The 26,371-nt window shown below is 46.0% G+C and overlaps 1 protein-coding gene across 4 annotated transcripts in view; it reads right to left on the reverse strand.

Annotated features, from left to right (window-relative positions):
* TCF20 (transcription factor 20) overlaps positions 1–26,371 on the reverse strand; it is a 160,314-nt gene that overhangs the window by 32,714 nt on the left and 101,229 nt on the right. For 3 of the 4 annotated variants that reach the window (XM_036297296.1, XM_036297294.1, XM_036297297.1), the window contains one exon: positions 3,912–9,638. In XM_036297296.1, coding sequence (XP_036153189.1) covers positions 3,912–9,638 — 5,727 coding nt within the window. Of the gene's footprint in view, positions 1–3,911; positions 9,639–15,610; positions 17,257–26,371 lie in introns of those variants that run through there. The other variant, XM_036297295.1, reaches the window with a different exon arrangement.

Consider the following 26,371-nt stretch of genomic DNA (forward strand, 5'->3'; position numbering starts at 1 on the left):
TTTATGCCTCTTACCTTTAAATAAAGCATTCCAACTTTTCATTCCTTAGAACACATGATTAATTTGAAGCACTTATGAAACAGTTGAGGCTGCAATTAATATTTTCAAAAACAAAAAAATTACTTTCAATGTTCTGTACCCAAAACGCTTCATGTTATTTTAACCAGTTAGTCAATGCAGGTTATGGGGGATGGGTTAGAAAAAGACCGGTTTATCATATTCAGTGGATATGTTCCAATTATAACATTCCAGATTTATTTTAGGATCAAAGCTGACAAGTAATAGACTAAATTGTCACTTTCTGAAGACATGGATTCCTGATTAGGAATTTAAAAATGCAAGCTCCACTGTTCACCAACCTTTGGGGATGATAGGAATTGTGACTTAGGGCGGTCACATCATTGTTGAGTACCTTCTACTTCCTATAAACTAGACTTTGATTGAGACACAGGATCGAAGGCTTTGCTAGGCAGGAATTAGCCTGATTACTGGTTACCCATTATTTTTATAGAATGTTCAAAAGTTTATATGTAAGCATTACTCTAAGACAGTGGTTCTCAACCTTCTGGCCCTTCAAATACAGTTCCTCATGTTGTGACCCAACCATAAAATTATGTTCGTTGCTACTTCATAACTGTAATTTTGCTACTGTTATGAATCGTAATGTAAATATCTGATATGCAGGATGGTCTTAGGCAACCCCTGTGAAGGGTCATTCGACCACCAAAGGGGTGGCGACCCACAGGTTGAGAACCGCTGCTCTAAGAGATAATAATAATCTATGTTGTAATGCAGAAAACACTGATGGATGGACATGACATACACCAAAAAGTAACAAATAAGCAGAACAAACCAACCCACCAAATTTTTTAACTTTCTAGAGGAAAATTGGCAAGCAGGCCATGAAACGGGACAAGATGATGATTAATGGATTACTGAGTGCTTAGACTTGACTATTTTGGAGAATTTTGTACTTTAGCATCTTAAATGTTGTATCACTTTAAGACTTTTGCATTTTAATATGTCACTGTGTCTAAGAAGTAAATCTATTTCAAACCTGGGGTTGGGAGTGACATCAACGATGGAGACAGGGAAGGAAACAGAAGAAAGAACATGTGGGAAAGACAAGCCCCTTGTGTTACAATTAGAATGTTCGAATTTAAAAAATATATAAATTTCACATTAATTACATCTTAACTATGGTTTGAGTATTTCCTTTTTATCAAACACTGCTAAAAATTCTGGGGATAATTCAATGATAAAGGGGTGGGAGAGGACAGTAAAAAGTGTCCAAGAATACTATGATTCTGGCTGATAAAATCCTTATTATGATTGAAAGTCATTTGTATAATTGTCAACTATAAGTTTTAAATATAAATTAATACAAAAAAACTCTCATCTAATTAAATATTGTAGTTCAAACCATACATTTACACATCAGTTTCCCTCCCACAAAAATACAGGGATAAACTTATAAGACAAATTCATGAGGACATGAAGAATGGGAGAGGAAACAACACACAAGAGATGTCCAAATTCTGTGGAGTATTATGCTAAGTAAAATAACTCAAAGACAAGTATCACGTGATCTCACTCATAAGTGGAATCTAATTAACAAAATAAACTGATGAATGGAGTGGATCCAGAGACATGGAAGCATGGAACAGAGTGTGGAATCTCAGAGGGAAGGCGGGGGAGAGGTGGGTGGGTGGGTGGAAGGTAATCAAACAAAGACCTTGTATGCATACATGCATCACCCATGGACCCAGACAAGAGGGTGGTGAAGGCCTGGGTGGGGGTGGACAGGAGGGGTCAATGTGGGGAATAAGGGGACACATGTAATACTTTCAACAATAAAGATTTAAAAAAAGATGTCCAAATTTTGTAAGCTGGAAATAGAATAGACAAAGAATAAGTGAATCAGCAGACAGAAAGGAAGTAGAGAGAATGAGTGCAGTAGAGGGGTCCCTATCCTGAGAAGGCAGTGTCTCAGAAAGTGGGTGCTGTAAGATGGGGCTGGCAATGAGAGCATTAACTCCGAGTTTGTAAGACGAGTTGGATCCCTAACTCAGCCCAATTCAACCAAATAACTGTCTCTTTAGAGCAGTGGTTCTCAACCTTGGCTGCACATTAGAATCACCTGGGAATCTTTTTAAAATCCTGATTTCTGGGCCGTTGAGGCAATCACAATCCCTTTGACTATTCCCTCGCCCACCTGGGATCTTCAGGGGTGGGTGAGGGACATCAGGAGCACCACTGAGGCCCTGGACCCAGGTTACTACAGCAGTTAAGGGAGACCCTGGAACTCTCGCTGCTGCGGCCTCCGCGGCCCAGAAATCAGGATTTAAAAAAGATTCCCAGGTGATTCTAATGTGCAGCCAAGGTTGAGAACCACTGCTTTAGAGGGATATTCAGAGAAGAGAAAGCTCTCCAAGATATCAGAAATTAAGATAACTAAAAGGTTAGATGATAAAAGCTGAAGAAAACATGGAAAAATTAGAACAAAAAGGCAGAGAGAACACAGAACAGGAGAGAAAAGATAAAGCCAGAGGATCAGCTCAGAAAGTACAATACACCTAATTAACAGGAATTCCAGAAAGAGAGAACAGAGAAGACAGAGGGAAAGAAATCATGCAAGAAATAACACACGACCAACTTCCCAAACTGAAAGGCATGAGTTTACAGGTGCCTAACCCTCACAAAGTAGCTAGCACAATGAATAAAGACTGACCTCAATGCCTATCGTTCTGAGATGTCAGACCCCAAGGGAACATGAAAAGATCCTCAAACCTTCCCAGGGAGAAGACAGAACACACATATAACAAATGAAAATCAGAACTCCAGGCCCTGACTGGGTAGCTCAGTTGGTAGAGTGCCGTCCTGATATACTTCTTGATAGGTTTCGGGTTCAATCCCAGTCAGGGCATAAATAAGAATCAATCAATGAATGCATAAGTAAGTGGAACAACAAATCGATGTTTCTATTTCTCCCTCCCTTCCTCTCTCTGTAAAACCAATCAACCAATTAAAAAAACCCCAAAACAAACAACAACAAAAAACACCCCTCTTGTCCTCTCAACTGCAACCCTAGAAGCTACAGGACAAGCCAGCAGTCATGACACCAAGATAGTGAGAGAAAATGATTTCAAATCTAGAATTCTATACCCAACCAATCTTCAATTAAACATGACTGAATAATGACATTTTCAGTAGGCAAAATCTCAACGTATGTGCTTCCCATGCACCCTTTCTCAGGAAATTGCTAAAGGATGATACACTCCATTAAGTAAAAGTCCAGACTAAGAAAGGCAAAAATACAGGATTCAGGAAAGAGCATTTACTAGGGGGAAGAAACAAATGATGGTGACGAACACCTTAGTACAATAGTTATGAAACAGACTTAAAGAAAAACATTTCAATGGCAAAGTTTAAATTAGAGAGATGTGGTCCAAAAAAAAAATAAAAAGCAAATAATAACATGAATTAGTAATTTTAGAGATATGAGAAGTTTTAGAAAAAAGGATATATCGCCATAGCATACTTCATAAGTATTAGATGTTGAAAAATGGATCAATAAATAACACAAATAGCAGAAGCTTATTGTTTAGAAACAGGAAACTAGCAGGGGAATGAATGAGAAGTCTCTCTCAGGAGGCCTGGAGGGCGTCTATTTTAATAAGCTGCATTGCACTAGCTTGACTTTGTAAACTATAAACACATATTATTGATAAAATTAGAAGTTAAAGAAATCTTCCAAATTTCTGCCCATCCTTTGGGCCTAGCGGCTCTAATCTGGAGGAATTACAACATGATATTAAGACTAAAACAGTAAGGCTGAAATAGGTAAAGGTGGAAGAAACAGAACCAAAAAGAAGATAAAGAGCAAGCTGGTAAGAATTTCTCGTACTCACCATCTCTCTGGCTATTTCCAGCGCTTCCTGCAGGCCATAGAGCCTGCCGCAGACCAGGTAGATTCCATTGGCCCAGAGAATGCAGCCCTCATGGACCCAAAATTCATTGCTGTCAAGAGGTAGTTCAGGGATTTGTAACTCCAGCTCAGGGCCACCTTCTGAAGTGGTGGGCACAGAGGGCTTTGAGTCCAAAACAGTCTTTTCGCTGCCGCCCTCTGTGGTTGCTTTTTTACAGGGAAGCCCCCGGGCCAGGGACCGAGGGCCTCCACCACAGTCTTCCGAGCGGTGCCGCCGCTTAAACCTGGGGTGGGCGGCCAGGCTCCTCTGCTCCTTCTGCTGCTGCTGCTCCTCCTCCTCCTCAGTGTCCGTCTTGGAGCCGTTGGAAGCGCTTTTGTGCCGTACCTTAACTTTGCTCTGCATTTCCGTGGCCCTCTTAGGAGGTGGGTTTTTCGGGAGAGTGGCTGCATAATCTTGGGGATAAAAGGGTCCAAAGAGGTCACCCATGTTCCGGTAACTGGCCCACTTGCCGCACAGACAGCAAACCAGGTGGCCCATCACAGAAGACTCAGTCACCACAGGTCCCTGCAGCATGAAGGACGAGGCTGGGAGCGCCTTGCTCTCAGTGCTGCTGGGTGGCGGGGTCAGAGACCTCTGCCCCTTCCGACCCCTCACCAATTTGGTCTGTTCTTCTTCTTCAGCATTGATGATTGTACAAACGGCTCCAAGTTCACACTTATTTACTACATGAATATAAGGGAAAAAAGACTTGTTCTTGGCATCACTTTTGTCCAGTGGCTGGGTGGCATACTTTAGTTTGATCTCAGGTTCTTGGGGTTCTACGATGGGAACTGCTTGTTTGGTTTTCCGCTTCCTTGGCTGTGCCCCAGGCTTCCTTCTCTCCCTCCTTTGTCTCTGCTTTTTTGGCTTTGGCTCTCCATCTGCAGAACCTTCTGGTATCTGGGGGGGCTGAGGGGGTGGAGGTGGTGGCTGCTGCTGTTTCTTTTGCTTATTCACACTACCAATGGGTCTCCCCTTCTTCTTTCCTGAAGGGAAGTACCCCTTTGGGGGGAAACCCTCTGGTTTGGGGGAAATCGTCACTGCATCGGTCTCCTTCTCTTCAGCCTTCGGATTTGTCTCAGGGGCCAGTCCGCCAGCTGCAGGTACATTCTTTGAGTCAGGAAAGATTAAAGGCGCTGCCCCACCCAGGGAACCATCTGGTCTCCCTTGGTTACTCCCAGGTTTCTGTGAGGTTGCGGATGTCATGGCACCAGGGGGTTCCTTTCCAGCAGTGACCGTATCTGGGTGTGTCTCAGTCTTCATCTTGTCGTCCCCACTGCCACGCCACTCCTCTGAAGACCTTGCAAGAGGCTTTTCTATGTTCAGCTCCTTGTTTGTTGGACAGACCAGGTCCACCTCACCCTTTCTCTTCTCCATCTCGGCCTCCTGAGCAGCATCACGCCCACCTTCAGGAGGGCCGCTCTTCAAAGACAGTATGTCATCCAAAGTGACTGTGTCTCCCCCAGCCTCTGCACTGTTCGAGGACGCACTTCTCCTAATATTTGGGGAAGTGATCTTCTGAACTATAGCTTCCAATTTCAGTCCCCGTCCTTTGCGTGGGGGCAGGATTTTGGTCTTAGCAGGACTTGTGAGGGTAACAGGAGGGCAGTTTCTATTGTCTGAACTTGTGAGGTCCTTGGCGGATTCTCTCTTGGGAATGGACTTGAAGTCCTGGCTGTGAGAAAGATGGGCATAGGAATTGAACGCTTTATCGGCGCCTTCTTTTGAGGGGTGAAGGAGGCGTCCTCTATCTTCAATGTTGCTGTTTTTCGAGTCTTGTGTCTGTCTTTTACTGGGAATGGGAGAGATAAAAGAACGGACACGCCTCCTCATGATGAGGGGGTTTTGAGAAGAATGATCCTCTTGCCCTGGAAGCCTCAGCATAACATTGCTAGGTTTGGATGACTGTGTAGACTCAGCCAGTCCATGCCCATCAGTCTCATGGGGTGGTCCATATCTTTTTTGATTGGACATTCCTGGAGGGCAGCTGCTTTTGGCTGGAGAAGTCTGCCGAGAAAGATCCCAACAAGATTCTTGCTGTAACTTCTGGGAGCCATGCTTCAATTCGATGCCTTTGTTAGACAGACCATCACTAGACATGAGGCAGCGCCCTTCCTGACCGCTGGGGTCATGGTAAGTCCCCATCGGTGGGCCATACATCATACCATCTTTGTCATTTTTCAGAGGGCTCCGCACTCTGTCCAGGAACTGCTGCTGCCTTGGGCTCTTCCGGGCCCCCTCCTGCCTGTGCTGGGCCGCGGCGATCACTCCCTGAGCAGAGCTGCTGCTCCAGTCCTTATATTCCTCTTGTTGCTGTTGGTACATCTGCCTCTTGTAATGGAGCTGAGAATTCAAACCTGCACTGGGATCCCCATAAGCATGAGCCCGCGTGTTTGTGTGATACGCAGAGGCCAGGCTTTCTGAGTTGGGAGAAAAGGGAGCATGTAATGAACTCCGGTTGGCCCTCTCTGTAAAGGTCATATGTGGGTTCATGTGATGAGGGTCTCCCCCTGGGCCCCTGCTCCTCCCGGGAGACATCTTCAGTTTTTCTGAAAAGTCATGATACTGAGAAGGGGACCGACCCCTCATGCCCTCCCGACCACCCATTCTTCCAGCGACCCGCCGCATGGGCGTGGGTCTGCTGTCTTGAGGGCCATAGTCTGAGATGGAGTCATGGGTGGCAGCTCCAGGGCTGGCATTGCCTCGGTAAGACTCGTGCTTGATGCTAGCAGGATGGCAGTGGTCTCCAGATTTCTTGTTGTTGAAACTAGCTTGGGATTTGGATTGCTCAAAGTCTTCCTCTTTTATCTGCCCGCTCTGGGATTTTAGTTTTGTTTCCATGGACACCAAACCACCTGGAAGAATGACCGACTGACTTAAACTTGGATTGAGACGTTCATTCCTCCCAAGTCTGGTGTCAGCACCCATGTGACCCAGTGAGTGAGCCCCCGGGTCCCTGACAATCTGTCTTAGTGGAGAAATGTCACAGATCACTGATCTTCTTTCGGAGAGGGAACCCCCGGGCTCATGGGCTGATGACTGAGGCTCTATTTCAAACTTTCTGGGAATTGGATAGTCAGCCAAATTGATCTGTTTCATTTCTGGAGCTGAGCTGCCTGATTTCCTCTCCCAGGGACCCCAGTGGGGGTTTTCTAATAGGGACCCAATGCTTTTGTTCAAAAGGCCCCTGCTAGCTAATTCATTGGTTTGACTAATTAAGACATTAGGCCTCGAGGTTCCTTCTAGACCACCAGCCATGCCCTGATGCTCCTGAGTACTCCTAGAGTATCTCCTGTCAGGGTGGTGGTGGTAACCCTGAAGCACTTCCTGCAGGAGGCTGGGGAACTTCTCATTTCTACCCTTCCGCTCCCCATGGCCAGTGAAATCTCCCTTATCTTGTCCTGTAGGATACTGAGGAAAGCCACCGACACTTCTTGGCATGGCTGACCCAAAGCTGTCTTTGTAACTATAGCGCAAGCTTCCGGGAGATTTGCTAGGCTCAGTTCTGCCTATGAAGCCAGGGCCTACTGTGGGGTGCCCGCTCTGGCCATTGCCCTCTCCATTGTGGTTGGGGTTATCGCCACTCTTGTTTCCTTTGCCCCCTCCTCCTGGAGGCTCTGGCTGTGAAACTGATGCATGACTGATTTCCTTGGGCCCACCTGTGCTGGGTGGCCTTTGAGTGGCTGTGGGATCATCCTCTTGAGAGCCTTTATCTTGCCCACCAGGCTTTTCTGCCCGAGTCGTCATGGCTTCCCGGGAGACAATCACCCCAATGGTCTTCTCATTGACTTTTGGGTTGCCCTCGGATGATGATGGCGTGTCCTTAGCACCTGGCGAGGCCGCCTCTTCTCTGGCTGCAGGACTGGCGCTGAGTCTGGGGGCTTCATTCTGAGCGCCTTGTGCTGGGGAGGAGCCGGCTTTCTCTGAGGCTCCACCCTTATAGGTGGTGTCAGAGCTAGTGCTCTGGCCACTCAGCTGCCTGACTCTCTCGCCTTGATCCTCAGAACTGCTGGAGCAGCCTCCATCCAGTGACTCTGCCATGGGGGACTTCAGCTGTTCTTCAGGCTGGGAGGAGCCTTCAGAGTTTGTGCAGCTGTCTGCTTTCTTGGAAGAGGAGGGCCTCTTGGAGGTCTTCTTCTGAGGTGTCAGGGCATCAGAAAGTAGCATGTGCTGGACAGTATTAGGAAGATTGGCCACTTGAGTACTCAGGGCACTCAAACTACTCAACCCAGGGTCTGTCAGGCGCTTTTCTGGCACGCCTTCTAGTCCAAACCCTTTGAAGCCGGCGGCATGAGAATTAGGGCTGGGCATCATCGATGGGGTTGGGCTGAGCTGAGGCATTAACTGCAGGATTCTGTTTCTAGAACCCATGGGCACACTGCCTTGGCCGCACTGGAGATTCTCCCCACTCTGCATAAGAGGGGATGGGGTCGAGCTACAGCTTGGAGACTGAACCACAGAGGCAGCTGGGGAAGGGTTAGAAATGGGGCTGAAGTTCTGGTGGAACTGCATGGGGGATCTCACAGGAACCTCGGGCTGGTTGTACTGCCCCACTTGGCTCTGCAAGGGCAGCTTGGTGGCAGCGTTGGAGAACTGCATCACGTGCTGTGGAGCGTGCTGCTGCTGAGGCTGCTGCTGCTGAGGCTGCTGCTGCTGAGGCTGCTGCTGTGCCTGCTGCTGCTGTGGCTGCTGCTGCTGCCCCTGCTGGGTTCCTTGTGGAATCTTCGCTTGTTCAAAATTTTTCATAGATTGAGGCTGATAGCTGTAATTTGATTGTGAACCATAAGCCTGTGCGTTAGAACCCACATTATGCCCTTCATACTGGGATCCAGCATTCACACTGTAACTGCCGTCATAGCTCTGCCCAGACTGGCTGAAACGTTGTGGTGACGGGAAGGAGGAGGAGGAGGAGGAGGAGGCGGCAGAAGATTGGTAGTGCTGGCCAAACTGACCCACTCGTAGCTGGTAGCCAGCGGCAGATGGCAGCGTGGAGGGCCTCTGCATCGGCTGCAGGTGGGACGAGCCTGACGCTGGCTGGCCAGTGGCTTGTGGCAGAGGCTGATGGGACTGGTAAAGCTGTTGTCTCAGCTGCTGGACTTGCTGCTGCTGCTGCTGGCTGGATGCCTGCTGCTGGTACTGAGCACTCCCTGGAGAGAAAGGCCCCGTGTAGTCCTGCTGATAATGAGACACGCCACCAAGGCCAGAGTGCTGTGCTTGAAACTGGCCCACATGACCCTCACTCCCATACTGATTGCCAAAGCTGCTCCCCTGGGGGGGTCCATAGCTTTGCACAGGCCCAGAAGGCCTTCGCTGAGGAGGCTGCGGGGTGCCCGCCGCCACGGGGTCTTTGTTGCCTGCCATGTAGTAGAAGTCTCCAGCCTCTTTCCTGAAACCCTGGTAGCCTTGATGGCCAGAGGTCTCACTAGCCATTGCTGCTGCAGCCGCTGCTGTCCCTCGCCGCCCACCACCACTGCTGCTGCCACTGCTGCCACTGCTACCACCTGCGCCCCCAAAATTCTGGAACATCTGGGCCTGGCGAGGGCTGAACTCTTCTAGCCGGGAGGAGCCGTGTACCTCCTGTGGGTAGCTCTGCTGGTTTCCGTGGTAACTGCTTTGCTCCCGAAAGGACTGCATACTGTTCAACAGCACAGTGGCGGGCCAACAGCCCTCCTGGAAATGAAAGAAAAAAGAAAGAGAGTGAGACATGCGTCCTCCTAGTACAAATAAATCAAGTCTAGGTGATGGAGGGGCTATGATAACCCAGCTGTCCAGATGAAACTGACTGGTTTGAATTTCATCTCCTTTTATTTCTTAGCCTACCCATTTCTGAAAATGAAAATATGCAGAGAAATGGTCTAAAGAGTGAGGCAGAAGTCTATGCTAGTATGAAAAGAAGCACTCTGGGTAAAAACAAATTCAATACAGTAAAAACCTCATTATTAAATGAGCCCCTTCCAATTCAACTGGGTAAAAATATAGGACTATGTTATTACTCTCAATTAAAAAACAGCAATTTTTAAATATTTTCCAGTTATGGTGGGGAGGGATGAGAAGAACACTTTCATTTATTTGCTTTCATGTTATTAGACTGGTTACTGAACTAAAGAGTCTAAAAAATAATGATGCTATTCCACTGCCTAACCCCTCCTGGAATTTGAGAAATGGATTGGCCTGAGAACTGGTCAATCCCTTGTATTCAAATGCGTGTTACAGCAGGTCACTGTAATTACCACTACCACAGGGATGCCTTACTGCAGTCAGCCACACAAACTTAAGGAAGGGTAACCTCTTCTTGACACATAACTGTATCCAAGGCACCCCTCAACCATCCATCAACGCACAGGTACAAAGGACAAGGCTGCATAAGTCAAATAGCCGTGACTATTCTTGAAGATTCTTTTTGGAGGTCTGCAAGACGTTACAGCACCTCTGATCCCCACATAGTTTTTTATTTGGCAATCAGAGTTATTAATGGTGATTACTATAAAAGAGGGAGTAGAAACAGTCACTTTGGAGGACAGCAAAAGATAGAGGAAAAGAATTCATCAAGCCTAAGACCTAGACTCTTCCTAAAGTCACCAGATTGGGTCAACACTTTGTAATACCTCTGCTAATGTAATTAGCACATAACAGAATGCTCTTTTTAAACAGTTAAACAAGAGCTGATTTTACTTTGTCTTTTGCCGGGGCCTGCCTAATTCAGAGTCAGAGATGAATAAGACAAGGCCAAACTGTTCCAAATGACTTTAAAGTCAATTATTTAAAAAAGAAGTTACGACTCGGCCAGCACTGCTCAGGTCATTGAGTGCTAATCTATAAACCAGGAGGTCAAAGTTCGATTCCAAGACAGAGCACATGCCCAGGTTGTGGGCTTGATCCCCAGTGTGGGGTGCGCAGGAGGCAGCCAATCAATGATTCTCTCTCATCATTGATGTTTCTAGCTCTCTCCCTCCTCCTCCTCTCCAGAATCAATAAATACATATATTTTTTAAAAAGAAGTTATGAAACACACATGAGCTAGGGTAAGCTAGGACACCTTTTTCTACAATAGCTTATGAAGTTAGTTTCTTAGTTCCCTCTCAGGGGGAGCTGAAAATGGAGTTATTGGCAGAAAGGTGGCGATACTTTTAAAAGTAAGTCAGACTCCTCATGTCCAAGCCCTGCAGTGGTGCCCCATCATATTCTAAGTGAAGATGGCCTGGAAGGCCCGGCTCCCACCCCATTGCCTCTGTGACTGCCTCTCCTATCCTGTTCTGCTCTATTCCACGCTGTCTCCTAGCTCCTGGGATGGGCCACTGGTATTTCTACACAGGAACTTTGTTCTTGCCTGTGCTCTTCTTCCTCCATAGCCACATGGCTTGTCCCTCTTCCTTTGTCTCTAAGCAAATGTCACCTGATTAGTAAGGCTTTCCCTGGCCATTTTACTAAAAAACAGCTAACTATATACCCTTGCCCAGGCTTTGCCAATCTCCTTCCCCCATGTTAGCTGCTCCCCAGTACTTACTCCCAGCAGACACGGATATGCTACTTGTCTACTGTCTGTATCTTCCCCACTAGAATATAAGTTTCCTAAAGGGCAGAGACTTTGAGCCTTGCTGCAATATCACGTCACTGAAACAGTAAGGAGCACACGGCAGGCCTTCTTGCGAACCAGTAAATGGTACAAGAACTAGGCCTTAAAGAACTAGATAGAACTTATATATAAATAGAACATGATCGATCTAAAAGCAGAGCTGAAGATGCTGAAGGCTTGCCTATCAAATTCTCCAGGTTCAGTTCCAAGGGGAAAAACCCAACTTGAATCCACATAAGAGCCATGAGGAGACTTCAGAAAGTAAACACGGATCGGGCTGAAGATGGCCAGTAACTCCAAACCCTAGAAGCTTGACTCACTTCTTCCTGAAATATCTTACGTCTAAAATAAGTCGACGAGGGGCTGTTACTTTGGTAATAAGTTTGATTATAATCACATGACCCAAAGTCATCTTTAAACATTCAAATAATCTCAGAATCTAAAGGAAACCATTTCTCATCCTCTTCAAAATGCCTTGACAACAGACTATTTTCTGTGTTCCAATGAATCTGCTTGGCAACAGGCACCAGCTTATTGTAATGTTCGGCCTCACACACTAACCATTAATGCACAGAACACTACTATCCTCACTTTACAGATGAGGAAACCAAATCACAGGGTTAAATGACTCCTGAGCAGCAGCAGTCTCCCCCTTGTTCCTAGCACTGCATAACCCAGAGGGCCTATGATAGGGACAGCTGGCACTTGTCCTGTCTGAGGTTGGCCTTGAAAGTGAGTGGCCACCATCAATACCTTTTAAATATGTCCTTCTTTCCCCCTTTGGTCTTCTCTACATGATAAAAGGCAGCTGATGGTTTAAAGCCAACAAAAAGACTAAGTCTGGCAGTTCAATGCAAAGCTTCCTAGAAAGAGAATCATTCCATAAATTACTACATGGTTGTTTAATTAATCCTTCTGTAAATAAAATCAGGCTTCTGAAAAATTCAAGTATATAAGCAATGTTGCCACTTGCTCCAAATTTCTCCTAAACAGGAGCCCTAAGAGCTAAGGACAACTCACTTTAACATTAGCATGTCCCACCTTAGGCCGCCTGTTTCCTAAGAAAACCCGAGCTCCAGAAAAGAAAACATTTAGGTGCAATTCCTTCGAAGGCCTGTTCTCAGCTCTTCTCCCCCTGTTGTTATAGTTCTGGTTTATGGACTAGATGGAGAAAACAACAACAACAAAAAACAAGCCCACAGCCAAGGACCTCCTGTGAGGTACCAGTCAAGCTAAATATTCTTAGCATACAGGAAGTATTTGAGCACCAGAAAGTGGGTACAAGTCCATCTTTTTTAGGAGTCCCAAGTAAAGCAATCAGAAAACCAAATATACCAGAACTTAAGAATGTAAACCCAGCGTAACTGTAATTTTAAACATTAGCATATAAGACAAGGTACTGATAGATCATTCCAATACTATCCCCATTTTAATAAAGCAAAGCATCAGTGTCATCAGTTTTAAAGCACTGTGATTAATAATGACAACGGCCTGAATTTCTTTGTTTAAATGAATACAGATGTAGTTAAAATCTGACACTTCAAAGGAAGTAGGTCATCCACTGGAGCCTGCACACATACTCTGCAAATGAGGTTCCAGGGCACCTCCCTCCCCAGCTCTCCCTTGGCCTGATTTCCCTTTCCTGGTCTTCTCGCACTTTCCTAACTTCCTGAATGGTTTCAGAAAGCCTCTGGCGGCGACTAGTAAGTGAGGTCCAGAACTTAGTGCCTTTACGTTCGCCGGCCCAGAGTCCACACACTGACCTCACGACAACCACTGCAGCCGCGTCTCCCTCCTAGCACGGGGCCTTGCTGTCTACAGGAAACCAACAGCAGCTTCCTTTGTTTTCTTCCTTCACAGGTCGGACATCACCCCACTCCCCTCCATAAAGTTCTCCAAACTGTCCTCAAGGCAGTTTCCTGGAGCGAGCTTTTTAAGGACCCGCTTCCTCTTTAAAAAATAAAAATAAAAAATAAAAATTAAATATATTTTTATTGATTTCAGAAAGGAAGGGAGAGGAAGAGAGAGAGAAACATCAATGATGAGAGAGAATCACTGAACGGCTGCCTCCTGCACATCCCCTACTGGTGATCCAGCCTGCAATCCAGGCATGTGCCCTTGACTGGAATTGAACCTGGGACCCTTCAGTCCACAAGCCGACACTCTATCCAATGAGCCAAACGAGCTGGGGCCCACTTCCTCTTTCATTTCAGGTTTAACCAATGATTTTGTGCTCATTCTCTTTCTTTGCCCTGAAGGAATGCTTCAGTCCTCAAGACATGAACAATATATACGCAGCCCTGGCCAGACAGCCCAGTTGGTTCGAGCATCATACCGATAGGCCAAGGTTGCAGGTTCAATCCTGGGCCAGCGCACATATAAGACTAAACCAACGAATGCATAAATAAGTGGGACAACAAATTGATGTTCCTCTTTCTTTCTCAAAACAACAACAACACATATGCTTCTAGTTATCGCCTGGTGGGTTATTCTCTTTGCCCTCCAGTCTCACTCCTCACCCATCTCCTTTCTACTCTATGCTCTGGGAGGGGGCACCACAGAGATTGTCAAAAGGCTCTGCTGTCCCTCTGGCATCTGGCCCAGTTTGGTTGGGAAAAGGCAGGAGGAGAGTGAGGAGGAGGAATTCACTCTTCCGGCTCCTACCCTGCAGCCCCTGAGGCTGGCTGATCCTCCTCGTGCCTTTCAGGCCTGTGGGTAATAACACCTGCTATTGCTCGCCTGGTGTCCCTTAACCCTGACCACCTTCTATACAGTCCCAGTTCTGCACTGGTCAACTCAGCGCATCGTGATCACCCTCTTTCTAAGTTCTCCTCTGCAGATCAGGAGCTGGGAGCTACCTTTCCAGAACCCCTTTCCAGCATGGTCCTGGTTAGAGCTGGCAAAGAAGCACCAGAAAGATTTGGAAGGCAAAGGAAGGGAGGCTGACACACCCAGAGGCAGCTGCAGCAGGCACAGGCACACAGTGGCTTCCCCGGGTGCTTTTGTCTCAGACACTCAGGAGCAGCTTCCCTGACCTTCCAAGGGATGGGCAAGCCCTTAATCCCTCTATCAAAACTCTTCAGACCTGGCATGGAAATCTTCCCCCTTCCTGAATGAACCCAAGATGAATGATACAATTAAACGCTCCTCAAATTCCCCAGTTTGAGTGTGCCATCTGTTTCCTACCAGGACCCTGACTAATATAGTTCTTCTCTCACTCCCAGTATTTCAGAGTAGAATATTATCACTTGGGGAGTGAGAGACTTCTATTTCATGCAATATGGCATACCAGAGGGACTGGAAATCCTCCCTCCACAAAACACCTAGAAACGTCAGACCAAGTGTACAGCCAAACAGCAAGCAAGCGAGACACGCCCAAGGTTCAAAACTGGAGGGAAAACAAAAACAGCAGCAGGCAGGTGCTGGCTCGGACTGCCAGGGTGGGTGGGTCTGCAGGACCTAACAGCCAAATGGCAATGTCTTAATGACCACGCAGGGGCAGGAGACAGGACTCCAGACAAGGCCTAGGTGGTAACGGGGAGACAGAGCAATCACTTGTGCACATGAAGACTGAATGAGCAGTGTCACTGTGTCTAGATTAATTTCTATAAAGGTGACAAAATATATTTATTCTTGGGAAATCACCAACTCAATTTTAATGACCAAAAAATGTGGTTCTTTCTTCCACTGACCCAACTTACCGCCCTCAAGAAAAACTACAATCCTCTTAGATACCCTAAGTAAGAAGCTTTAGAATAACCCCAAACTCCTTTAACTCTGCACTTAAGACATTACCTAATCCTGCTCTTCCTCCATTCCCTGTACCTGCCCTCACCTCCCCAGCCCTATCACTGACATTTTCATCTTTCTGGGAGTGGCATAGCCTCTCCAGAAGATCCCTCTCCCAGCACCAACCACGTGGAGCAGCTTTTCGCCCCCTGCCCTCCTGACAGTGCTGCTCCCCCCACATGCTGTGAAGCCACTGACATCTTCAGCCCAGTTTCTGCTCCGCTCCCCCACCAACAAACCTGCTGGGCGCCAGGCGCCCTCTGCGCATTGCTCCACTCACCCGGAGGCCGGCTCTGAAGCATCCCTAGGTCCATAAGCTCCTTCCTGCCCGGTCAGGCCACATGGCTCCCAGGACCTTAAGAGGCCCTGAAATGTGATCTTCTCCACAAAGTCTTCCTTAAAGCAGAGATTTTGCTGGCTTTTCTCCCTCAGTACAAATAAACAGCGAAGTGAATTTGCCCTTCATCAGTATATAGGTATGTGCTACTGATGAAGCAGTGTCAGACTAAGAAACTTTGTGGTACTTATTTATTTTTTTAAAAAAGAGGGTATTAACATGGAGAGTGTAGAACTGAGGACTCGAAGTTTGGAAATGTTTTTGGCTCCACTGACTCTATGTAGCACAGAGGGCTCTTTCTAGCATTGAATCGAAGAAACTGATCTGTGCTTTACACCATTACAACCTGAACATATTTCCCAAGGACAGTGACAGGCTGGTGCCACACCACAGAAGCCTTCACGGAAGCAGCAGTGGCACTGATACTCGGTAAGGTGGCTCCTGTGGGCCTGTGCAGAGGATCTTGGGTCCTCAGCAAAGAATGTGCAGCAGTGTGCTCTGAACCCCACCAGCCAGGCCTGGGAGGCTGAATATGCAGTGCTGGGGGGACGGTCCTCGGCACGGATACAGGTCAGTAGCCGACGGACTGGGATGTAATCTCTGTACTCACAACTGAGGTGCCGTGAGTGAGAGGGAACCTTCTGCAAACCCTACAGATATTGCCCTTTCAGGGAAAGGAAAAATTCCGCCCAAAGCACAGAAACTCAGCTCCATTCTATCCTAGGGGGCCACCGTCTTATTTATATGTGGTCCACTGTTGACCGAAACCTTGTTATGCAGCATATGTATGACTGTAAGTATGTTAGTATCTTTTGACCCAGTAACTCTGTTTACTAGATTTTTATCCTAGGCAAATCTCAAAACAACCAAACAGAAATCAAAGTACCAACATATTCACTCCAGGGATATCTAAGAGAAAAGACTGGAAAGAACCTAATTCTTTATCATTTGAAAATGATTAAGCAAATTATGGTATATCCGTGCAACAAAATAGTACATGCTCATTAAAAATAATTATAAAGATTCTAGCACCATGGGAAACGCTTATTAGGTATAGTCAGATAAAGAGAAGTAGCACATAAGCTCATCCCCGTGCTACAGGTACAACTATCTAGAAATCAGGCATCTGTTTTGTCCAAGCCCCCCAAAATAATATGGAAACATCAAAACTTTTTGACTATTCAGGTTGGCAGGATTGTGGATTAATTTTCTCCCTTTTCATTTCTACTTACATTAATGCTTGTGTAGAAAATAACCACTCAAAAATTTTATTAGTCTCATTTAAAAAAATATACCCCTCACTCTACCTCAGAGATATCTTCGCTCTATCTGCTCCTACTGGCAAGAAAGCACTTCCCTGCCTGAGAGGAAGAAAGGGAGGCCCAGGAGACCCCACAGTCCAGAGGCAGGTGGGGGAGAGAGGCACTTGCCAGGAATACGCTCTGCTCCCGGAAACCTGGCACCAACACCACACGCACGTGGTGCCCAAGTGAGTGTTCACACAGAAATCATCGCCTCTGAGCTGTTTTTCAAAATCAGCCCTAAAAACAGCTGAAATCCACCCCACAGCGGGCAGGCCTATTTTTAGACCTAATTTCCAACAGCTAGGAGGCTGTAGCACCCTATCAAACGCATGCTTCTCTGACTGCAGGGAAATGCCCCAATATGCCAGGCCAGCCCAACCAGTGTGGCTCAATGGTTAAACATCGACCTATGAACCAGGAGGTCAGGATTCGATTCCCGGTCAGGGCACATACCTGGGTTGCGGGCTTGATCCCCAGGGGAGGGGGCATGCAGGCGGCAACCGATCAATGACTCTCATCATTGATATTTCTATCGCTCTTTCCCTCTCCCTTCCTCTCTGAAATCAATAAAAATATGTATTTTTTTAAAATGCCAGGCCAGAGGAGCCTGGGGCCCCTCCCCACTTAATGGGTACCTGTCGAATAGTGGCAGGGGCATCCCAAGATTAATTTAAATGACCAATTTGTGGCAAAATGGCCAACAATTCTTGAAAAAGGGGCAGTAGAAGGTGGGGGGCCAGTGGGGCTATCTCTGGGGCCAGCTGGGTCTCCCTGCGGGTTTTCCTAAATTATTGAGCTTGAGCTCCTAAGATGTTACTGAATAATTTTCTCATTCCAAGGTTGTTGAGTACATAATTTCTAAACCTTCACAGACAAAATCACAGAAAGCAATTAGTGTTGCCACTTATTGGCAAAAAGTGTCTCATTTTATAATAGCAACAAAATTAAAAAAATACCAGAGGACTAATCCAAAGCAGAATTGGACAAAAGCTCTCTGATGAAAATTATAAACTTTACCAAAGGACCCAAAAGAAGAATTCACAATAAAAAATAAACAAGTCAAAAGAATATGCAACACATCTAGGTGAAAAGACTCAGTATCATAAAGAGGTCAAATTTTCACACATCCATTTATAAAAATCTCAATTCCAGTCAAAATCTCAATAGGGTATTAAAAAATAATTTTGAAATAATTTCAAATGTACAGAATAGTAGTGCTTACATACCCCTCAACAATTCCCCAACTGATGTTTCACATCGTTTGCCCTATCACTCATACACACTCATTACCGGTATGTACACATATTAGCTTTTCCCTGACACCTTGAGACAGGCTGAAGACCGGAAGCTCAACCACTCCTAAAGACTAAAATGTGTATTTCCCAAAACAAGGACACTCTTCTAAAACCAGCATATAACCCTCTATGGCAGGAAATCAACATTCATACCACACCACCAATCCAATCCATAGACTCCGTTCAAATGTAGTAAACTATTCCAACAATGTTTCCTTTTCTTTTCTGGCCCAGAATCCCACCCAGGAACACAAGTTGCCACGTCTCACTAGTGTCTTGTTAATCTGTAATAGTCCTCAGGGTTCTCCTGACTCCCGTTCCTGAAAGCACAGCCCTTCCACTATGTAGGATGGCCCTCAATGTGTACGTCCAGACTCAGGCCCCGCCTTCCTGGCAGCAATGCCCGGGATGCGGAGCTGTCAGGCCAGGAGGGATGGATGGAGAGCCTTCCCTCCACTGGTGATGCCAACCACATCCACCTGGTCAAGCCCATCTCTGCTAGCCTTCTCCACTGTCAAGTTACCGCCTTCCTGTGTAACTGCTGAGTATACCTATCTTGTCGGGAAAATCCTGAGATTATGCCAGTATCTTGGTCTTTGTCAAACATATACCAGTTGATGACTCCCGCATGAATCGACCACCTCTATGATGGCTGCCTAATGGTGAGTCTCTAGCCATCATTAGCAGGGAGAGCTTTCTCTCCTCATTCATTCATTCGATGCTCAAATTGTGCCAGTATTGGCCAGTGGGAGTCTCTTGAAACTGGCTGCTGTGTCCGTTTACATGCCCCATTCTTTGAACATTCTTTTACTTCCTGGCACCAGACGTTCCAGGCTCACCTTGTGTACTTTCCCACCCAATCCCTGGAACAGCTATTTCTCCAAGAACACCTGATTCCTTTTAGAGCAGGACAATATATGAAAACCAGAAGTGGGTACTAGGATTGTTCATTGTTACTGGGCAGGACGTAGTTACTTCTAACTAGAAAATTATGTATGTACATGAACAGCCATACCTATAACCACTTCTCTTATCTACTGTGTACATATGTGAAAGAAACACGAGTTTCATCTTGGTACCTCCAATTCCAACCCAACACCCTCAGGGTTCCTTCTAACCTTCCAGCTTTCCATGTTTATAATTCCCTCCTCAGACAGTTAGAAACTCCGCTCCTGTATCATCCATCCACACTTACATATTTGCCTCATTTACTTGGCTTGCTCAAGGTAACAATCTCCCCACCTCTGCAGCCTCATCCTTCATGCCCACAGCCCTTCACCCCCTTGTCCAGGGGACCCACCACTGCTCTGTGGAGCACCTTCCATGATGTTTTGTTGTTGTTGTTAATCCTCACCCAAGGATATTTTCCATTGCCCCCCCCCCCCTTTTTGAGAGAGAGAGAGTGGAGGGGAGAAAAGGAGAAGGGGAGAAGTGGAGAGAAAGGGGGGGGGGACACCTGATTTTACACATCAATTGGTTGCCTCCTGCATGCACCTCTACCAGGATTGGGTATCGAACCTGCAACCCAGGTACATGCCTTTGATCAGGAATCAAACCCGAGATCCTTCAGTGTTCGGGCCAATGCTCTAACCACTGAGAAAATTGGCCAGAGCAACTTTTGGATTTTATTAAAAGGCTTTGGACACACTCTGGTTTCAACTCTTAAATGGCCACTCTGGCTGTTTTGTGGAAAACAGACTTTGGGAAGGGCAAGGGCAGAAGCAGGGAGTTAGTTAAGAAGCTATTTTGGTCATCTGGGTAAGGGATGTTGGCTGCATAGATGAATGTGCTGTTGATGGGGGTGGTGATATGCGGTCAAATAAAGGATGTATTTTGAAGTTAGAGCCAGTGGAAATTGTTAATGGATCAGAAGTGGATATGACAGACAAAACAACGATGACAAACAGCAGCAGCCAACGCCAGTTGGGCATCAGCCCTATGTGCCTGCCACCGCTCTATTTCCTTTACAGGTAAAAATCCATCCAATCTTCACAATGTCCCATGAGGAAGGTATAGTGCGACACCCCCACTTTAATAAAATGAAGACAGTGAGGCAGAGAGGGGTTTAGTAACTGTCTAAGGCCTCAAATCTGGTCAGATGGCAGCATGAGGTCAGATGGCAGATGAGCAGGCAGTGGGTTTGGGAGGCTGTGTGCCAGCACTGGCCCTTACTGAGCCGCTGTGGACACAGAACCACTCATGGGGAGGGACGAGGTGGGAGTAGGACAGACCGCAGGGATAAAGAGTGCTTTGCTGGACATGCTAACTTTGCGATTCCTAGTGGACACCCAAGTGGAGATGTTGGGGAGACGGCTGGCATGTCTGGACCTGGGGAAAGGTGGGGATGGAGTTATAAATGGGAGGTCATCAGCATGGAGACAGTATTTAAAGCCGAAGGAGTGGATGAGATCACCCAGAGCAGCTTTTCAAATTGAAGGTTACGAAATCAATTTAGTGGGTCATGAACAGCACTTCAAAAAAATGAAATAGAACAGAATGGAAAATAACAGAGCCCATGGAGTATAAGAACTTTTTGTGAAACTTTGTTTCAGTTCTGAGTGTCTATGAACCTAAGTAAAGATAGTGTGTGTTTGGGTAAACAAAGGTTTAAAGCCACTGGTCTAGAGATTAAGGGTAGGGTTGATGCCTCAAGTACTCCAACATTTAGAGGCTGGGAAGAGGGCAAGCCAGAAAAGGAGAGTGAAGGGAAGAGAGGCCTAGTGAGGAAGGAAGAAAGGCAATGTGGGGGCCCTAGAAGTGAGTGTGACATGCTAGACACCAGACTATGTGTGTCAAGCAGTGTGACTCCAAACAGGTGTACAAAAATAATTATGGAACGGAGAGGTAAGCACAGGGGAGCGTGACCTGTTTAAGGCCTTGTGGCCGAGAACAGCATGAAAGGGGGAGGGGCGAGAGATGAAATGAGGATTTTATTTAGACCCTGAGTTTGAGGGGACAGGAAGCCAGTCTATAATTTCCACACAGTAACTACCCTTACCGGGCCTAGGAACACAGGGATGGCGATGACAGTGTTCTGGCCTAGAAAGGCTCACCCTCTGGAAGCAGGCAGACAACTGCGACATGCTGAGATCGGGCAGAGCAGGTTTGACGAGGGCATTGGCAGTTTTCCTTTCAACCTGACTGCTCACGTCTGACAACCCAAATCCACCATTCTGCCAGGCCGGACACTCAATACCTGTGCTCCTACCTCTTGGCTTGTGCCTGCCCCTCCCCAAAATGTCTCCCAAATCTCCGCCATTCTTCAAGGCCTGGCTTACATCTGACCTCTTATCAGGAAACAATCACCTCCATGCTTTGCCTGCACAGCTACAGCATTTCTTGTCCACACACCACTCCCTGGGCCTGGGCCCTGCCTTGTCCCTATTTCCCTACGATACGTGAGCGCCTTGGCTCCCCATCTGGGCTGTACATTGTTGAGGTGTGTAACAAAGGTGCCTGACTGTTGTGTGGTGCTCTAACAGCCAAGCAAATACTCACTTCCCCGTAATCCAACTTATATTTCAGCACTGTTGTTGAAACAGCTGAGCTCACCCCTGATGTCTAAAACCTTCACTGGCTCCTAATTCAGCTCAGTCTCATCTTCCAGGCATGCCACACAGCCTTCCCTTTCCCTGCCTCCCAAACTGGAACAGTGATAATCACAATAAATACAAACAACAAAGATATACAGAGATGAAATGAAGTGGGAGACATTCATCAAACTGATGACAATAGCTGTCTTTGGGTGGGGCTGAGGGGGCAGTTATCGTCCAGGAACTGGTTTAATGAACATGTTAACTTTAAAACAAGAAATAAAATGTAATAATGGCAGCTTTTTTTTTGAGTGCTTACACTGTGCACCAGGAAATACAGTCTCATTCAATCCTAACAGTCTATGATGTAGTTACTAGCCATTCTGCAGATGGGGAAACTAAGGCTCAGGAAGTGTGAGTAACTCTCACAAGGTCACACAGCTGGTCAGCAAAGAAGGAATGCTAGGACTTAAACCCAGGCCCAGTCAAGAGGTGCCCGTCACTGCTCCTGGTCTCCGTCGTGCTCTGTGTGCGCCCCAGTGCCTCTGGCTTGGACCTTCTGCAGTCTCTCCTTTGTCCTAGCTGGTCCTTCTGCCTGAGTAACGTTAGCTGGCATACCGCTCACCCTGCAAGTCTAGTGCAAATCCTGCCTCCCGACTCGCCGGAACACATCATGGTCAGCCTCTCCTGAGAGTCCCTTACGCCTGTATTTCCTCCCCAGTGTGGGACTTTGTCTCCTACTTCCATCCACATAGCAAGCATTCAGATGCTGGGAGAAGGTGACAATGTATCAGATGGAGACAAAGTTTTCATCTGTGAGAGGAGATAGTTCCAAGGATATATGTCTATAACCCCTCCCTCACCCCTGCTTTGTGCCTTGCCCCTCACCGAAGCCTGCAGATTTGTGCCTTGGCCACAGACACTACTTCTGATGAATAAAGTTACTTAACTGACTACTTAAATATTTAAATATCGTGAATCAAAGGTGTTTTTTTCTTTTTAAAAATGCATTTAGAGTTTTGAAAATTAGTTACTTTTTTCAAAGTCTCTGCTGCTGACCTTTGGAAGAAAGCACTTTTGAGGTTTAGCACAAAGAAATGTAAAAGTATTAAAAGATATTTTACAGCCTGGCCCAGGTGGCTCAGTGGCTGAGTGTTGACCTATATGAACCAGGAGGTCACAGTTTGATTCCCAGTCAGAGTATGCCCTGAGTTGCAGGCTCAATCCCCAAGAGGGGGCATGCAGGAGGCAGCCGATAAATGACTCTCTCATCGTTGATGTTTCAATCTCACTCTCTATTCCCTTCCTCTCTGAAAAAAAAAAAAAAAAAAAAAAAATATATATATATATATATATATATATATATATATTGCAAAAAACTCCTTTAATACCCAATGACCACATCTTGAGCTTATGAACAGAGGTGGAGTCCAAACAGATAGCACATTATAAACAAAAGCCTGGTCCCAAAAGTCTGAGAAAGGAGATACAGGATGGGACACACTGATTTTAACCTGTACTTGGCCTTCTTGGGTAAAGCAATGAGAAACGCAGTCAACTAAAGCATTAAGACTGGGTTTTATTGGAGGTACCAACACCATAGGTCAACCTGTCAAAATGAAGCAAAAAGCAGAACTGAGTTCTATGGGTATAGTCCACTCCAGATAAAAGCCAATGGACCTTTTTACAGTTTAAGGGATCCTCTCCGTATGGCTGGGGATGCAGGCATAGGAGGAATATTGTCTGGATGATTAATTCCTGTGAAAGAGCACAGGAGTTAGGAGAAGCAGAGGTGAGCTGACACTCTACGGCTTCCACTATTGCCTCAAACTCACCACAACTCCAAAATACTGAGGTACAATGTGTTAGTTCTTATTAAATACATTTATAAGCTATAAGCATCCTTCTAAAGATTACTGACCTTCCCATTTGAAAACAAACAGAACTTCAACCCAGAACTAAAGAGAAAGGCCCACTTTATAGTCTCCAAGAAAAGCCTCAAGAATTAGTTTGGCCCAGCTGGCATGGCTCAGCTGTTGAGTGTCAACCTATGAACCAGGAGGTCAGGGCTCAATTCCCAGTCGCGGTATATGCCCGGGTTGTGGGCTCAATCCCAGTGTGGGGCGTGCAGGAGGCAGCTGGTCAATGATTCTCTCACCATTGATGTTTCTATCTCTCTCCCTCTCCCTTCCTCTCTCTGAAATCAATAAAAACACTTAAAAAAAACAGAATAAAAAAAAGAATTTTATTTTAGCAAGGTACAATTGCTCCCCCTAATAAACTAACACGAACAACTATCATTAAAAATATTTGTAAAAGTTAAATAAATGAATTAATTTGGGGTTGGAAGATTTTAAGAAATAAAAAGGCAGATCATTTCAAAAAGGAAAATAAAGGGTGAGCCACAACGGCAACAAGGAGGGTGCCAAGTACACATACAAGAGGCACATAGGCACTGAGAGACAAAGAGACTGCTCCTGACAGCCGTCTGCTCTCTCCCCAAAGACCTGAGGAGCAGTAACCATAACCCCCCTTCGATGTAGGGTATTAGGAGCTTGGGCGCCAGTCGGCAACCATCTCTCCCTATGGGGCAGTGAGACCATCGAGCATTGCTTTCTTACCTAGAGTCCAACTAAATGTCTTGTAGAAAAAGACCAAGAACATGTTTCTAAAAAATCACTTGGAAACAGAATTTCATTTTAGGTACAACTGCTCCCCTGATTAAACTTGTTTTCAATCGATTCTCCTGGGTGGTGCACTGGGAAACGTACTACAGAGGTGGGCAAAAGTAGGTTTACAGTTGTGACCTTTGGTTTACCTTTGGAAACGTACTTTGCCCACCCTGTATATTTGGAATCAGGAAACCTATATTTAAATACTTACTAGTTTTGCCACTTATTCTGTGACTTGGGCAAGGTTACTAACCCAAAGGTCCCACGTTCCTCATTTGCAAAATGGAATGAACATATCTTGCTGCCTCACAGAAATGTCCCACAATGTATCTGTGAGCTGCTAAGTGCCACATAAATTAAAAGAATCATTATTTGTATTACCTTCCTCTCTCACTTTCCCAGGGAAAAGTCTGAACCAATGACAAAACAGGCAAAAGACAAGCAACAAGCCACCACTGGAGGAGGGGTTAGCCACCAATCTAATCAACCAATCAAGAAAAAAACAAAAAACAAAACAAACCCTAAAAAACAAAATAACTACCATGACTGACAGAAAGCCATTCTGTGACAGTTAATTCCTATATCCTTCTCTAACTAAGAGCATACCCCACATCCTGGAACCTACAGTCTATTCATAAAATCACAGCACGGTTAAATCCTCATCAGTCCTCCCTGTTCACAAACAAATGCCAACAGAGCACATTCTTACTCTGTAGGCGAAAGCCACAAGCCACAAGCCCACTGCCCACTCTCCCCACTGACCGACAGCGGCCTAACTGCTAGAGACCCACTCGGAGGCAGTCACAGGATGGACGTGTGTTAAGGTCGCAGTGCTAATAAGTGGCAGAGCTGGGACTCAAAAATCAGGTAATAGGGGTGGAGATCAGGATCTTCATCTGACCAAGTCTGCCATTGTACACGCCTTGTCACAGTGAGATGTAAACAGTCTACAGTGCAGTGTCTCTCACCTTATGGTCAAAGTGAATGTTAGATGATCATGAGCCTGTAAAAATAAGGTCTCATTTTCTGCATCCAATAACGATGGACTAAATAATTTGCCAAGAAAGGGATGAAATAAACATGCTTCTTATTAAAAGTAACAAAAGGGCCCTAGCTGGTTTGGCTCAGTGGATAGAGTGTTGGCCTGTGGACTGAAGGGTCCCAGGTTCAATTCCAGTCAAGGGCACATACCTGGGTTGTGGGCTCGATCCCCAGTAGGGGGCGTGCAGGAGGCAACCAATCAATGATCCTCATCAGTGATGTTTCTATCTCTCTCCCCCTCTCCCTTCCTCTCTGAAATCAATAAAAATATACTTTTTTAAAAAAGTAACAAAGGCTAACGGATAGTAAGGAATTACCAAATTAATATCCTGGAAAGAAAAGGAATCGAAAGAGATGAGACCTGGGGGCAGTTGATGATCTGCAAGAGGTGGCCGTGTGTGCCTGGCCCTTCCAGGACCTTCCATAGGAGGCACTTGGTAACTCGCCCCCCTCACCAAAGCAGTGGACTGGGGTCTCAAATGGATGTACCCCAGGAGTAAGAGTGACCTGGAAGTAATGAGTCTTCCCATGGACTTGGCTTCCAATCACCTGGTTAGTTCAGAAAACCTCTCTCTCAACTTGGAATGAAGTGATCCTGTTTGCCAGTGCTCTCAGACACCTGGAAAAAGCAATGGAAAAGCCTCCTTGGAAGAAGGCATCCAAGGCCTGTCATTATTTCTATAAATAATGTTTCAAGTACTATGTCCAGTACACAAACATATGAAGAGACAAAACACCATGAGTAAGGACCATTATATACAGTCACAGACCCAAAGGGACTCAGTAAGAGAATTGACAGAGGATTATAAAACAACTCTATTTACTCTGTTTTAAGAATAAAAGGCAAGCTCGAAAAATT

The sequence above is a fragment of the Myotis myotis genome, unplaced genomic scaffold (assembly GCF_014108235.1).
Source record: "Myotis myotis isolate mMyoMyo1 unplaced genomic scaffold, mMyoMyo1.p scaffold_m19_p_3, whole genome shotgun sequence".
NCBI lineage: Eukaryota > Metazoa > Chordata > Mammalia > Chiroptera > Vespertilionidae > Myotis > Myotis myotis.